The sequence below is a fragment of the Phytophthora sojae genome (assembly GCF_000149755.1).
Source record: "Phytophthora sojae unplaced genomic scaffold PHYSOscaffold_31, whole genome shotgun sequence".
Classification (NCBI taxonomy): domain Eukaryota; phylum Oomycota; class Peronosporomycetes; order Peronosporales; family Peronosporaceae; genus Phytophthora; species Phytophthora sojae.
Genome location: NW_009258145.1, coordinates 18,742 through 31,750, shown reverse-complemented (window position 1 = coordinate 31,750; position 13,009 = coordinate 18,742). Strand labels below are relative to the sequence as shown.

General features: G+C 55.9%; 6 protein-coding genes across 6 annotated transcripts; 4 read left to right on the top strand and 2 right to left on the bottom strand.

Moving 5' to 3' along the window:
• Positions 1–182: 182 nt before the first annotated feature.
• PHYSODRAFT_566862 (hypothetical protein) lies at positions 183–1,299 on the top strand (the record flags this gene model as incomplete). The annotated part of the gene is made up of 4 exons (XM_009541758.1): positions 183–715; positions 788–898; positions 972–1,136; positions 1,216–1,299. The coding sequence occupies exons 1-4, from the start codon at positions 227–229 to the stop codon at positions 1,297–1,299; spliced, it is 849 nt and encodes a 282-aa protein (XP_009540053.1). The 5' UTR covers positions 183–226.
• A 171-nt stretch (positions 1,300–1,470) lies between these two features.
• On the bottom strand, positions 1,471–3,760 carry PHYSODRAFT_536272 (hypothetical protein; the record flags this gene model as incomplete). The annotated part of the gene is made up of 6 exons (XM_009541757.1): positions 1,471–1,821; positions 1,898–2,017; positions 2,091–2,525; positions 2,607–2,917; positions 2,984–3,468; positions 3,534–3,760. The coding sequence occupies 6 exons, from the start codon at positions 3,758–3,760 to the stop codon at positions 1,471–1,473; spliced, it is 1,929 nt and encodes a 642-aa protein (XP_009540052.1).
• Positions 3,761–4,590: 830 nt separating this feature from the next.
• PHYSODRAFT_536255 (hypothetical protein) lies at positions 4,591–6,747 on the top strand (the record flags this gene model as incomplete). Its single annotated transcript, XM_009541756.1, has 2 exons — positions 4,591–5,004; positions 5,419–6,747. 2 exons carry the CDS (start codon positions 4,591–4,593, stop codon positions 6,745–6,747), a joined length of 1,743 nt encoding a protein of 580 aa, XP_009540051.1.
• Positions 6,748–7,119: 372 nt separating this feature from the next.
• PHYSODRAFT_246172 (hypothetical protein) lies at positions 7,120–8,875 on the bottom strand (the record flags this gene model as incomplete). Its single annotated transcript, XM_009541755.1, has 10 exons — positions 7,120–7,347; positions 7,419–7,505; positions 7,571–7,621; positions 7,683–7,739; positions 7,813–8,085; positions 8,162–8,191; positions 8,251–8,398; positions 8,473–8,548; positions 8,615–8,709; positions 8,781–8,875. 10 exons carry the CDS (start codon positions 8,873–8,875, stop codon positions 7,120–7,122), a joined length of 1,140 nt encoding a protein of 379 aa, XP_009540050.1.
• Positions 8,876–9,100: 225 nt separating this feature from the next.
• Positions 9,101–10,873, top strand: PHYSODRAFT_536259 (hypothetical protein; the record flags this gene model as incomplete). Its single annotated transcript, XM_009541754.1, has 4 exons — positions 9,101–9,455; positions 9,527–9,836; positions 10,065–10,703; positions 10,798–10,873. The coding sequence occupies 4 exons, from the start codon at positions 9,101–9,103 to the stop codon at positions 10,871–10,873; spliced, it is 1,380 nt and encodes a 459-aa protein (XP_009540049.1).
• Positions 10,874–11,291: 418 nt separating this feature from the next.
• PHYSODRAFT_246181 (hypothetical protein) lies at positions 11,292–12,722 on the top strand (the record flags this gene model as incomplete). The annotated part of the gene is made up of 5 exons (XM_009541753.1): positions 11,292–11,497; positions 11,558–11,906; positions 11,973–12,257; positions 12,332–12,495; positions 12,566–12,722. 5 exons carry the CDS (start codon positions 11,292–11,294, stop codon positions 12,720–12,722), a joined length of 1,161 nt encoding a protein of 386 aa, XP_009540048.1.
• Between the last annotated feature and the right edge of the window lie 287 nt (positions 12,723–13,009).

The window sequence follows — 13,009 nt, the reverse complement described above, 5'->3', positions numbered from 1 at the left end:
AAGTGAAGGTCGTTGAAGTACTCGTTGATGAATACCCTATCAGGTCAATTATCGCAAATACAGCTATAATATAGGTCTATTTGCGTAAATTACGTTTAACTCTTAACTAAGATCCGTAATTAATACGAACTGATCCCAATCAACTGCCGCCCCTGATCTGACTCACTCTCGTATCGTATCCTCTGGGTCAAGTTCGCGCCCCTCCTACCGTATCCGTCCGTGCGCCATGCAGCTCGTGAAGCAGGTCAAGTCCTTCGGGGGCGTCATCAAGCAGTACTCGCACGAGAGCACCACCACCAAGTGCACCATGAAGTTCAGCATCTTCCTGCCGCCCACCGCCAGCGACAGCCACAAGGTGCCCGTGCTCTTCTACCTGGCGGGGCTCACGTGCAACGACGAGCTGCTGTTCGTCAAGGCGCCCGAGGCGCAGAAGGTGGCGGCCAGCCGCGGCATCGCCATCGTCACCACGGACACGAGCCCGCGCGGCGTGAGCATCCCCGGGGACGAGGACAACTGGGACTTCGGCACGGGCGCCGGCTTCTACGTGGACGCCACGGAGCCCAAGTGGGACGAGCACTACCGCATGTACTCGTACGTGACCAAGGAGCTGCCGGCGCTCATCACCGCCAACTTCCCCGTGCTCGAGGACAAGCACTCCATCATGGGCCACTCCATGGGCGGCCACGGCGCCCTCGTGCTCGGAATCCGCAACCCGGTACGACAAGGCTTGACTGGGGTGTGAACGTGTATTGGGAGATACTGACTGGCTGTTGTTTGTTTGATGCAGTCCCAGTACAAGTCCATCTCGGCGTTTGCGCCCATTTCGCACCCGAGCCAATGCCCGTGGGGTATCAAGGCTTTCACGGGATACCTGGGTGTCGACCAGGAGACCTGGAAGGTGGGTTTCCAATGATAGAGGGGTATAAGAGCTTGTGCTGACAAACGCACTCGTTGTGATGCTCTGCTTGCAGGAGTACGACGCGACGCAGCTTATCCTGACCCAGGGACCCATTACCCAGCCGATTCTGATCGACCAGGGTGGCGAGGACAACTTCTTGCACGACAAGCAGCTGCTGCCCGAGGCGTTCGAGGCCGCCTGCAACTCGGTGGGCCAGAAGGTGACGCTGCGCATGCAGGTGAGTGTTGCTGCATTGACTAGTGCTGTGAGGAGATTTGTGCCTTACTTACACTGGTTTGGGCGTTGCATTTCTCCAGGATGGATACGACCACAGCTACTACTTCATCGCTTCGTTCGTGGAGGACCACATCAACCACCACGCGGACGTTCTCCTTCAGTAAAGGCAGCCGATCCGTTGAATTGAGTTAAGTCGAGTCAAGACCCTACCATTTAGGCAAGGGAATCGTGTCAATTGCAATTGGAGAAATACGAAGCTTCATACTTTGCAGCTACCGTTTAGGAATTGTACTCACTAGTTCTACTACGTTGAAGGGAAGTCTCTTCGCCACCTTTCATGGCTGCAGCGGCTCTTGTTGAAGAGAGCCAAGGCCGCTGAAATTGGACGACGAAGACATCGTGATGTCGGACGAGGACGACGAAATCGGCAAGCAGGGAGCGGAGCAGTACGGCCCAGTAAAGGAAAACTCGGCTGGCTCCAGGTTTGGACTTGACGCCGAAACACCCAGGAACGGCGTCGTGTGTGCTGGTGTGGCAGGAAGATCGCCCTTGCGTCGAATACGGCAGGACTGATCGAAGGTCACATCACCGAAGACGTAGCGGTATTCGCAGAACTCGGGAAACTCGCAGCGAGCGTAGCGATAGTTCCAGTAGCAGTCGCTGTCGATGACCGGCGGGCGAGATGACTACGGTATTACAAACCAAGCGACTTGTTAGTGTACCGATTTTCAGGGAGAACGACCATACTGGATGGGGTCTTACCTTGTCCGAGTTCGTTTTGCCGTTGAAGATATGACGCAGCTCGGCGCGCAGTTCGCGCAGAAATGCCGGGTTGGAGAGAATATCGCGATGACCGACGCCATCGATTTCCCACACTCCAGTCTGGAATACAACACATAGAGCAAAATTAGTTGATAAAGAAGTATCCCGATGCTTATGGGGGTTTTACACGCACCGATTGAGAGATGCCGTCGACTTCCTTGGAGCTTTCGAAAAACGTGATCCTATCGCGGTTAAGCGGTCCAAAGAGCCCGGCGAAGAAGCTCGCAGTCCCGCTAGCACCATACGACGATGAATCGGTTTTCGCCTCGCAGATTGGCTGCTTCCCATTCAGCAGCGAGTACTCAGCATGATGGTTGCTCCCATGGCGAACAGCCCGGACGCGCGTGATATTTTCTGCAGAAAAGTAAACGGACTGCGGTGTCTGGGTGACTCGCACTGAGGAGCCTTTAGTGCCCAGCCACGTGTGAGCCCACGAGAGAGAATGGTAAGGGACTGTGCCATCGCCCGTCTTGCTGCAGGTGGGCTCCTGCCCTTCCTCGTCCAGGTACTGCAACTGGAACCAATGTCCAGGCGTATCTCCATTCTCGTACTCGTAAAAGTTTTTAGTCTGGTGCGTTAGGTCAGCACGAAACAAATATTAGCGACAAGTTCGATCAGTGCTGAGGAATATAAGGGTACTAAGACTTACCGGAACGTTGACGCCGTAGACACTGTAGACCGAAGCGATCGGAGGACGCTCCCAGGGCTTGAAGAAGTCCAATACGTGGTCGTTCACGTAGAATTTCTGGCGGAGTGTCTCTAGTTTGGCGAAGATCGGGTCATGGGCCGACATATCGCGGAAGAGCTGTCCTGATGCAATATCGGCGCTGGTGTAGTTGCGGTGCAGTACATTATCGTCGCCAGGGATCAGTCCCTGCTGCGACCGCACCCTGATAAGCACTTCATCGTCCTTCGCCGAGTTCAAACCGGAGGGAATCGGCATGAAGCTCAAGATGGAGCCTGCAACACGTTGATAAGCCCCATTAGACACGTACGACATCAGTCTTGAGCCGAGATAAAACGTACCGAATGAAACAACGAGCTTGCGCATCTCGCTCTGCGTGACGGGCAATCCCTCCGTCAGTCCCGACGAGATCAGCTCAAGAGATTCCGCACTTCCGAGCAGCGGCGAGCCCACAGCGAAGTAGGCCGAGATGTGTTGGTCGATCCACTTTTGCCAATTGTTGCGCCCCACCTCCTCCTTCAGCCACTCGAGGAAATACCTGAACACTCCGTTCCCCATCGAGTGCGCGATCACCACCAGCCCACCGACATTGCCATCGAGTTCAACCGTGTACTCGATCTTCTTCTTGAGCGAGAAGAAGTACTTGTCGCGCTCCTGCATCTTGCTCGGCGGCATTCTCCAGTCGTACGTAGCAACGATCAGCTGATCCGGGTCGAGCTCGAAGTGCTGCACCAGGTCATTGATAATATCTCTCCACACAGTCGACAACGGACCCGTCACAATGCCCGGATCCAGCTCGGACACTGCTGCCAGTCCCTGAGCAGCTCTACAAACAGCAAAAAAATCAATTCATTCTGCTGAATGGTATCCATCCACCTGTCTGCGCCTTACCGCAGCTTGCACGCGAGCTCCTCCTGGGTCGTGATGTCGAGCTTCATGCACTGGAGCCAGCAGTCGCTCTGCGCCAGGACGCGCGCCACGTCGATCCACAGCCGGTCGCCGAACTTGATGTCCCGGAACAGGTTGTTGCGGAAGCCCGTCTCGCAGCGGTGGTGGCTCCAGGACTGCAGCTGCGAGGACGCGAAGCCCGGCATGAGCAGCACGGGCCGCGTGCGCATCACTGCGTCCTTGGCGGCGGCGGGGGCGGCCAGCGCCAGCGCCAGCAGAAGCCCCAGCAGCAGCCGCATGTACATCGCTCGCTCTCCTCTCTGTTACGGCCTTGGGCCCTGAGCAATTGTGACGCACTAGCGCCAATCGTCGTGCAAGACCTGAGCCGCCTCCGCAGCCGGTACCTTCGACCAGTTTCAGGCGGAGATCGCCGCCGAGCTGATTCGTCCAGCAGCTGCCCTGACTTTCTCCGGTGTCCGATAACTCAGATACCCGCGGATAACGACATAGTACTATTGGATGTGTACGTCAGTAGTACTATGCAGTACGACAGTTATCAGGATTATCAGGAATAGTAAAAATGTACTCGTACAAGTAAAACAAACAGTAGCGGGATTCCAACCTGTGAAGCAAGAACGTGAAGAGGGGCCAAAGTGCTATCGCTTATGGATGAATCAATCGCTGGTCCAAGGACTCCGACAACGTCGGATAACGAGGAGTAACTACGTCGGCTACAACTGTTAATATTCCCCTCATATTACTGATACTGGTTGAATGACCTACTGTACTACTAGAACATAGTCTTTAAGTCTTTTTGTAATCTTTAGACAGTAGTAATATTTGAGTCAAGATGGGTACATGCCACTAAAGTCGGGTGTATGGCGTGCATAAACAGAGCTCGCGGATTGTTGACGCCGAGCAGTTTCAGACAAAGGCAACATGAGAGCAGGTTGCAGTGACGTCGCCATTTTCCGGCAATGACGTTCGTCTGAGAATAGCTGCGACCAGGCAAGTCGAGTGACGTTGCCCTTGACTGCAGCATCTCGAAGTGAATTTAGCCATGGCCGCCGCGTTCTACTGGGAGTGCGAGGCCTTCCGCGTGGCGGTGGCGCCGTGGAGCAGCGATGCGAGTCGCCAGCGAGCGGTGAGCGCGCGGGTGTCAGTGGCAGAGCAGCGGACGCCGGGCTTCGCGCTGCGTTTCGACTTGGAGCTGCTGACGGAGGCCGGAGCAGAGACGGGAGGCGTGTTGACGCCCAGCGGGTCCTTGATGCGGCTCGTGAACCAGCGGCAGATGCTGCGCGCCTTTGAGTTCGCGTTCGTCGGACCTGACGCCGAGCAGCGGCGGCCGCCGGGCGGGGAAGAAGGCGGCAACGAATTATTGGACCGGCAGCTGAAGAAATGGCTGGCGGGCGGCGGGCAGGTGCCTGCGCCCCCGAAGGAGGAGCTCGCGGGGTGGCTGCTGGCCTGGATGATCGTGGCTCCGGCAACTTCAACGGAGGGTGAAGAAGAGGAGGAGGAAGGTGTTGTTGGTGACAAACTCGCAGACGAGTGGGTGGTGCTCATGTGCGGCGAGAAAGGCGCTGAGTGTAGTGTCGAGCATGATGCGTTCATGTTTGAGGCAGGCGACTCGAGCGAGCCCGTGGTGGATGGCGGCAAAGACAATGGGGAGACTGAGGACGATGATGATGACAGTGATCAAGAAACAGAGGACGACGAGGATCTGCCGCCTCCGTACGAAGAGGTTGAGCCAAGTTCTGAAGAGGAAGCCGAAGCTGAAGCTGCAAATTCTGGCAATGAAACACCGCAAGAGCATGAAGCTACGGGTCGACCAGCGGAGACTGCTACTCAAGTCAAGGAATTGAGTCGTGATGAAGGTCTTTTGGCGAAGCAGCCACTGAAAAAGAAAGCATCGGTCCGAACCAGCAGTAGTCGCAGTTTAGGACACTCTTTCGCTTCGACTGCTTCAACTGAGCAGAGCGAGAAACCTTTACTCAAGCCAACAATCGTACGGCTGAATCCACGTCTCGACTCGTTGGATGTAGTTAACCTTGAGGAACCATCTGACGAGTGGAGTGAAGACCGACGACACTTTCAGCAGGAACTCAATGCATCACGGCGTGACGTACAAACTGCAAAGTGCCAGCGTGACAAGGTCGAGCGACTAGCGCAACTCCGTCACACACAGCTCCTGAAAGAGTCTGCGCGTAAGGTGCGCGTGAACGAACAGAAGCGGCGCGATGCACAGGCTGTCCGACAGTTGATAGCGGATACACTGGAGTACCGCGATGAGTTGAGCATAATGGAGTCCAAGGTGAAGCAGGCATCGATTGCCGCCCGTCGAGACCAAGAGCGAATAAAGCGTCAAACTCGCGTAGTACTAGGCAACACCGAAAAGTCCACGCGTGGTGCCATTATCGGGCCCGGGCCTCTTTCAAAGAAAGAGATGGAGCTTGTCACCGGCAATAGTCGGGATGAAGATGCTGTGTACGATCTACATGGCCGCCGTCATAGCTTGGAGGAAGCCAAAGTGACTGCAAAGGAGAGTGCATTGGAGAGCGCAATGCGTAAAGTCCGCCGCTTGCTGTTATATTCCAACGAAAGTGTCGACATTTTCCGCCGATACGATCTCGATCGAAGTGGGGCGCTGAGCTACAATGAATTCCAGCGTATGCTTCGAGAAAATGGTACTGGAGACTCGGCTGAGCTTACTAAAGAGCAGAGCATGGCCTTCTTTACTCGGTTCGACGCCGACAACAGCGGAGAGATAGATTACCGTGAATTGCTGTGGGGATTTTTCAACTGGGAAGCGTTCTTAAAGCGATGGTACGAGCGAAAGAGTGCAACTACAACTGCACCCTCGGAGCGCGAGGTGAGGCGATTTTTCCTCAAATACGACCGCTCCAGTCAAGGAGTAGTGACTATCAAGCAGTTCCAGTTGGTCATGGACTACCTTGGTGTTACCCTCAGCGATGTAGACGCTAAATTGCTCGCTGTAAAGTTTGATACCGGAAAGGATGGATACATCGACTACAATAACTTCTTGAGCTGCGTGAATCTGCCAGAGACTCAACAGGATGTCGACTACAAGGAGGGTTTCACTGCAGAGACTACATTGTGTCGTGATACTGCACCACCTACTGGTATGGAACGTATTTGGAAGGAGCTGCAAAATCTGTCAGAAACGCAGGCCAAGCTGCATCGCCTTCTTCGAAAGTGATACCAACTCCTTGAATCCTGTGCCGGGCATTCGTGGTAAAAGGCAGAGACTTGCAGCTGAGGGTTTCATGGTGGCCACAAGCGGTGGGAACCGTGGATTCACTTCAAGCAGAGTGTCAACTTGGCAGAGAGGATTGATCGCTGGCAATTTTTGCCAACTGACTTTGAGTACTCGCGACGGCCAGCTAGCTACACATTGGCCGAATGCTGTGCCAACCACAGAATTACCCACTACTTCGAAGTACTTGCCCCGTGAAAAGATACAAGTAGTAGTATTAGAAAAAGAGCTACGTTAGAGTCAAGAACGCTGCTCTATTAGATGCTACCTAGTCTATCTATGCTTGGTTGAACTGCACAAACCGCATGCACGACACTACAGTGGTTGCAGTGTTTCCAGGGGCCATCGTGGCTGATAGCGCGCAGGCTCCGGATCGCTGCGCATTCCCTTATTGTATCGCTCAAGCCCCGCCCACGCAATCATGACTCCGTTATCAGTGCAGTATTTCGCTGGTGGGAACACAGCTTCAAGACCTTCCTCCTCTGCAGCCGCCTGCATGCGGCCACGAAGATACTGGTTCGATGCCACACCTCCACACACAACCTACAGACAGCGATAGCCATTAGTTCTGAATAACTAATAACAAACCTGCCGAATTATGAAAGTGAACGTACAAGGCTTGAAACGCGGTCTCCCATGCGGTCCTTGCCCCATTGACAAGCTCGCCGCGTTCGGGTGATAAGCTGGTCTACTGCCTTACGCTGACAACACAAGATATAACTATCAGGCAAACGTAGATGTCAAGAAACAAACACACTTCGCTTACCTGGAACGAAGCGCACAAGTCCTCCTTCGTCTTCTCATCTAGTTCGCCGAGCTGTTAACGAGCGAGATTAGCTACCTGTAATAACGCACCACCAAAACCCGATATATTTTACCTTCTTGACTTCCCGAAGCATCGCCGTCTTGATTCCGGAGTAAGAGAAGTCACAGTCCTGGAAACGGCAACGCGGTCAGTCATTCAAACACACTAAAGATCACACGCACGCAGAACCATCCCTGACCCACCTTTCGATGCTTCATGGGCTCAGTAAACGGGAAGGCCCGGTCGTTGCCGCGAGCAGCCATGTCCTCGATCAGTTTGCCGCCATGCACGCCCTTCCCGCCTGTAGCAGTGATGTCCAGCATTCTCGCAACCTTGTCGTAGGCTTCGCCAATGGAGTCATCAAGAGTGTTGCCCAAAATTTCGTAATCACCGAGACCCTTGGCGAGGACAAGGCAGCAGTGGCCTCCGGACACGAGCAGAACGACGAACGGGAACTCCGGCCGTGTTGTCTCCAGCTAATGGTACACATAGGGTTAGTACAAGCTTCCACAACTCCAATTCTACCATGACAGTTCTCGCGAAACAACGCACTTGCGGCAGTCGCGACACCAAAACGTGAGCCTGCCACACAACAAATGAATAAGCAAGCCAACAATTCCACAACACCCTTACAAACGCACCTCAAGATGGTTGATCTGCAAGAACGCGATGTCCGGGTTGTCCAGACAAATCTGTCGCGCCGTCCGCAGCCCCACGTCCAGACACGGCGCCAAACCCGGACCAGACGTCACCGCCACCGCCGACAACTGCTGCACGCTCTCCAGTCCACTACAGCAGCAGCAGCAACAACAACAGCTATCAGCAACGTATCACCCATTGCACTTCCATACTCCATTCCCGACCTCTGCTCAATGGCCGCGCTGATGACATGCGGCAGGTTGTCCGCGTGCGCTCGAGCCGCCAGCGCCGGCACGATGCCTGCAGCAGCAACCAGTACAAACGTTAGAAAAGTCGTGCAAAATGTTGCAATAGCAGCGTCCGAACCTTTCCACTTGGCGTTGAGCTCCCACTGCGACGAGATGACGCTGCTCAGCACGCAGCCGTCGCCGTCCAGCACCGCAGCCGCCGTGTCATCGCAGCTATATAGCAGCAGCAGTAGCAGTAAACGATTACTGTACATTGGATACAGCACACAGCCAGCGCGTTGCACCTCGTCTCGATGCCCAGAATGTACGACGCATGGCGCCGCGCCGTCGTCGTGCGCAGCAGCGCTCGCGGCGGGCAGCGCGTCCGCAGCCGCAGCATCGTACTTAGCGTTATGTGCGCAGTCCTCGCGGTTTACGTGCACCACACAAAGAGAAGGTTTTATTCTCTCTCCCGAGGTTTTTCCATCATCCGATCGGTCGGTATTGTTAGACGTGGGTGTCCGCCGCGTAGTCAGCAAGGGACAAGGGGGCGGCAGGCAGGCGCCGACGCCGGAAGAAGGAACTCGTACTAGGAGGCTTATATACTCACCGAGACAGAGACAAGATGGCGCTGACGGGGGAGAAGGACGTGGCCAGCATGGCGCGCCAGATCGCGGACGTGACGAAGCGCGACGGCTGGAAGTCGGACAAGAGCGTGGTGCCCGAGATGCAGCGCCTGCTGGGGCGGCTCACGACGCTCACGGTGGACAGGGACCTGCTGACGCGCACCAAGATCGGCGCGGCCGTGAACAAGCTCAAGAAGCACGACGACGAGGTGGTGCGCGGCTACAGCACGAGCCTCACCAAGAAGTGGATGGACCAGGTGGGCGTCACCACCAAGACCAGCAGCAGCAGCAAGACCAGCAGCAGCAGTGGCAGCAGCAGGCTGCGTGCGCCCAGTCCGTCGCCGCCCAAGCAAGGTAGAACACATAGAGTAGAGTGCGAGACAGAGCGGTAGTGCTGATGGTGTTGTTGTTCTACCTTTGAGTAGATTCAGGGGATCAGAAGAGGCTGGAGAGCGCCAGGAAGAGGCTGCAGGAGGGCTACGCCAGTGAGCGCGCCAAGAGGGACTCCAGGACAGTGCAGGTGCTCAGCGGGCCTATTGCTAAGGGACGTAGGGGAACGACGGTATCCACTGCGCCCTCCAGGAGCTCTATTGGAAGAGCGCAGCTGGCGCAACGTCGTCCGCTTTCCGGCGCCAACCACAGAGCGGCGTCTGCACCGCCAGTGGCTCGGCGGGTCCTGCCCGCGTCCAGAGTTCAGCCACAGGCCAGACGTCCGCCGACGTCACTAGCCAACATGTAAGTTTCCTGGATGTGTTACCAGGTACTGTGCCCGGCAGAGTTCTGATGCTATCGTCATGGCTACAGGTCAGCAGAAGAGAGACATCGACAGCGCATGCTTAAATACAAGGCGCTATCTGGGCAGGCCGATCGGGACGGAGATCGCCGCGAGCCCGAGCGCGCGCGCAGCAGCAGCAGTAGCACACAGGCCAACGGAAGGTCACGACCTGGATCGCGGCCGTCTAGCGCCTCGTCATCGAGAGGCGGATCGGCTCCGAGGGATCTGCCACCTGCTGTGGACGCGCGCAAGGCGATGCTGGACAAAATGTACCCGCGCGTGTGCGGCGTGGGTGCGTCTTCAAGCAGCAGCAGCAAGACGGCCGGTGGGGCCAAGAAACGGACCAGCGCCGCTGCCAAGCGGAAGGAGGTGAACTACTCAGAGAGCCAGCGAGAGGTGATCTCATGGCTGAAGGGCTTGAGCGTCGACATGAGCGAGTACGCTCCAGCTTTCTTCGAGAACGGCTTCGACTCGGTGAAGCTGCTCAGCACCATCGAGAAGTCCGACCTGCCGTCACTGGTGCCCAAGAAGGGCCACCACCGTTTGATCCAGCAGGCTCTGGACGACTTGCGGCATAAGCACTCGACCTCCGCGGCCTCGCAGCGCCGTGATCGTTTCCAGAAGGAGTCGCGCATGCGGCGCCACGACCCGTTCGAGGACGAGGACTCGGACGACAGCTTTGTGGTGAGTGACGATGGCGAGTACCGTCCTGGACACATTGCGGCCATGTTCCGCAAGAACCGGAAGCGGCGATACTCGATCGACTCGGACGACTCGATCAACATGGAGGCCACGTTCGACGAGATTCAGAAGGAGGAGAAGCGCAGGTACGACCACCAGCTTCACCTTCACGGTGCTCCTTCCCCCTGGCTTGCTTACCTACTTACTAACTAACTTTATCCCTGCTATTGCTACTTACAGTGCTCTGTATGGCGAGTACGAGGACTTCAGGGAGGATATGCGCAACAAGAAGATGCTGAAGAAGAAAAAGGCGTGAACTTGATCTCGCGCGTCACTCTTCGCGGACCAAAAAAACAGCTCGACGCCATGCAAAGTAAAACAACCACACACGAGAAGGTCAAGAGCGTTTCGACTGGAATTCGCAGTGCCATGGTCCGACGGAGAGGAGCAGATGCAGCAGAATCAAACAAGGCAGCAGCAAATCGTCAATCGACATCGTCGTTGGATGGCCATCGCGGTCATTCCGCTAGAAAAACAATCTCCACTTCAACGCCGAAACCCGGTATCGTAATCCACGGAGATTTCACACCCAAGAAGATCTTCAAATGTACAAAAACCTCTTCCCACATACTCACCTCCCTCCCAACAGCGAACATTCATCCTCAACATCACTCCATAGAAATCCATCTCGTGTCTTTACGCTCATTTTTTCAATTTGAAGAAGACATCAAACGATGCTCAAGATCTGCTCCAAGCTCTCCTCCTTGCGGCGCTCGGGCGGCAAGACGCTGCAGCTGCTCGCCCTCCCAAGTAGCAGGAACGCCCACCCGCGTCCCGTGAACGTCCCCACCAAGAACGAGCGACAACAGGCGCGTCGCGCGGCGCTGGCGCTGTCCGCCGTGGCGCTCACGTCCCTCGCCGTGAGCTACTCGACCACGGCGTCCTCGGAGCCCAAGAAGAAGAAGAACGAGACTGTCACCGAGCCCCACTACTTGTGCAGCCCCGAGGAGTTCCTGTACCCGGCCATCCAGCCGTTCAACACGGGGATGCTTCGAGTCTCCCCCGTGCACGAACTGTACTACGAAGAGTGCGGCAACCCGTACGGCAAGCCTGCGATCATGGTGCACGGCGGCCCGGGTGCGGGCTGCTCCGCCAGCATGAGACAGTACCACGACCCGCGGGTCTACCGCATCATTTTGGTGGACCAGCGCGGGTCGGGGCGTAGTAAACCCCATGCGTCACTGGAGGACAACACGACGTGGCACTTGGTGGAGGACATGGAGAAGCTTAGGCGTCATTTGGGCATTGACAAGTGGCAGGTGTTCGGAGGGTCCTGGGGCAGCACTTTGGTAAGTTTTGGGTTTTTTGAGGAATTGGAGGGGTGTTGATGGTGGTGTTTGTTGTGGTTTTTGTAGTCGATTGCGTACGCTATTACGCACCCTACGAGGGTGACGGAGCTGGTGCTGAGGGGCATTTTCCACCTGCGCAAGCAGGAAATTGACTTCTACTACCAACACGGATCCAACTTCCTGTACCCGGACCGCTGGGAGGCGTACCGGGATGCCATTCCCGAGGAAGAGCGCGGGGACTTCGTGAAGGCGTACCACAAGCGCCTCACGAGCGACGACCCGACTGTCCGCATCCCTGCGGCGCTCGCCTGGACGACGTGGGAGAAGACAACCAGCAACTTGATCCCTTCCGTAAGTTGGTCTTAAAGGATGGGGCTTTGATGGAGGTTGTGTGGTAAAGTAACGAGGGTGTCATTGTGCTTTAGGCGGATGCGGAGGGAAAGTCGATGGACGAGGAGAAGTTCGCGGAGGCGTTCGCGCGCATTGAGAACCACTACTTCTATAACAAGGGCTTCTTCCCGACGGACGAGTTCTTGAACGAGAACGCCTACAAGATCCGTCACATTCCCACGGTTATCGTACAGGGACGGTAAGGGGCGTCGAAAGCAGCAGAAATCAATATGCAAGACTAGCAAGCTAACGATGTTCTTGCTTGGCAGATACGACGTGGTTTGCCCCATGAAGACGGCCTGGGACTTCCACAAGGCGTTTCCCGAGGCTGACTTCCGCGTGGTGCAGACCGCGGGCCACTCGGCCATGGAGCCTGGAATCGCCAAGGAGCTGGTCGACGCCACCAACAAGTTCAAGAAGCTGTAAACTCCATCGCTTGTAGCAATGGCGTTGAAGTTGTACAAAGATCGCATTGCGCTGATCAGCATGAGACGGTGCTCTACGTGGCAAAGATACCCATTTGATGCAGTTTGATGAGTGTACTGTACATCCGCCCATTCAATACACATCATGCACAGCTCATATCCAGAAATCCTACGACGATAGTAGTGTGAGGCTGTTGGTCATGCAGGAGGGACTCGACGTCGACGCGTTTCTTTTCCCGGCGATCCAGCCGTTCAACAAGGGGATGCTGGAGGTGTCTCCAATCCATA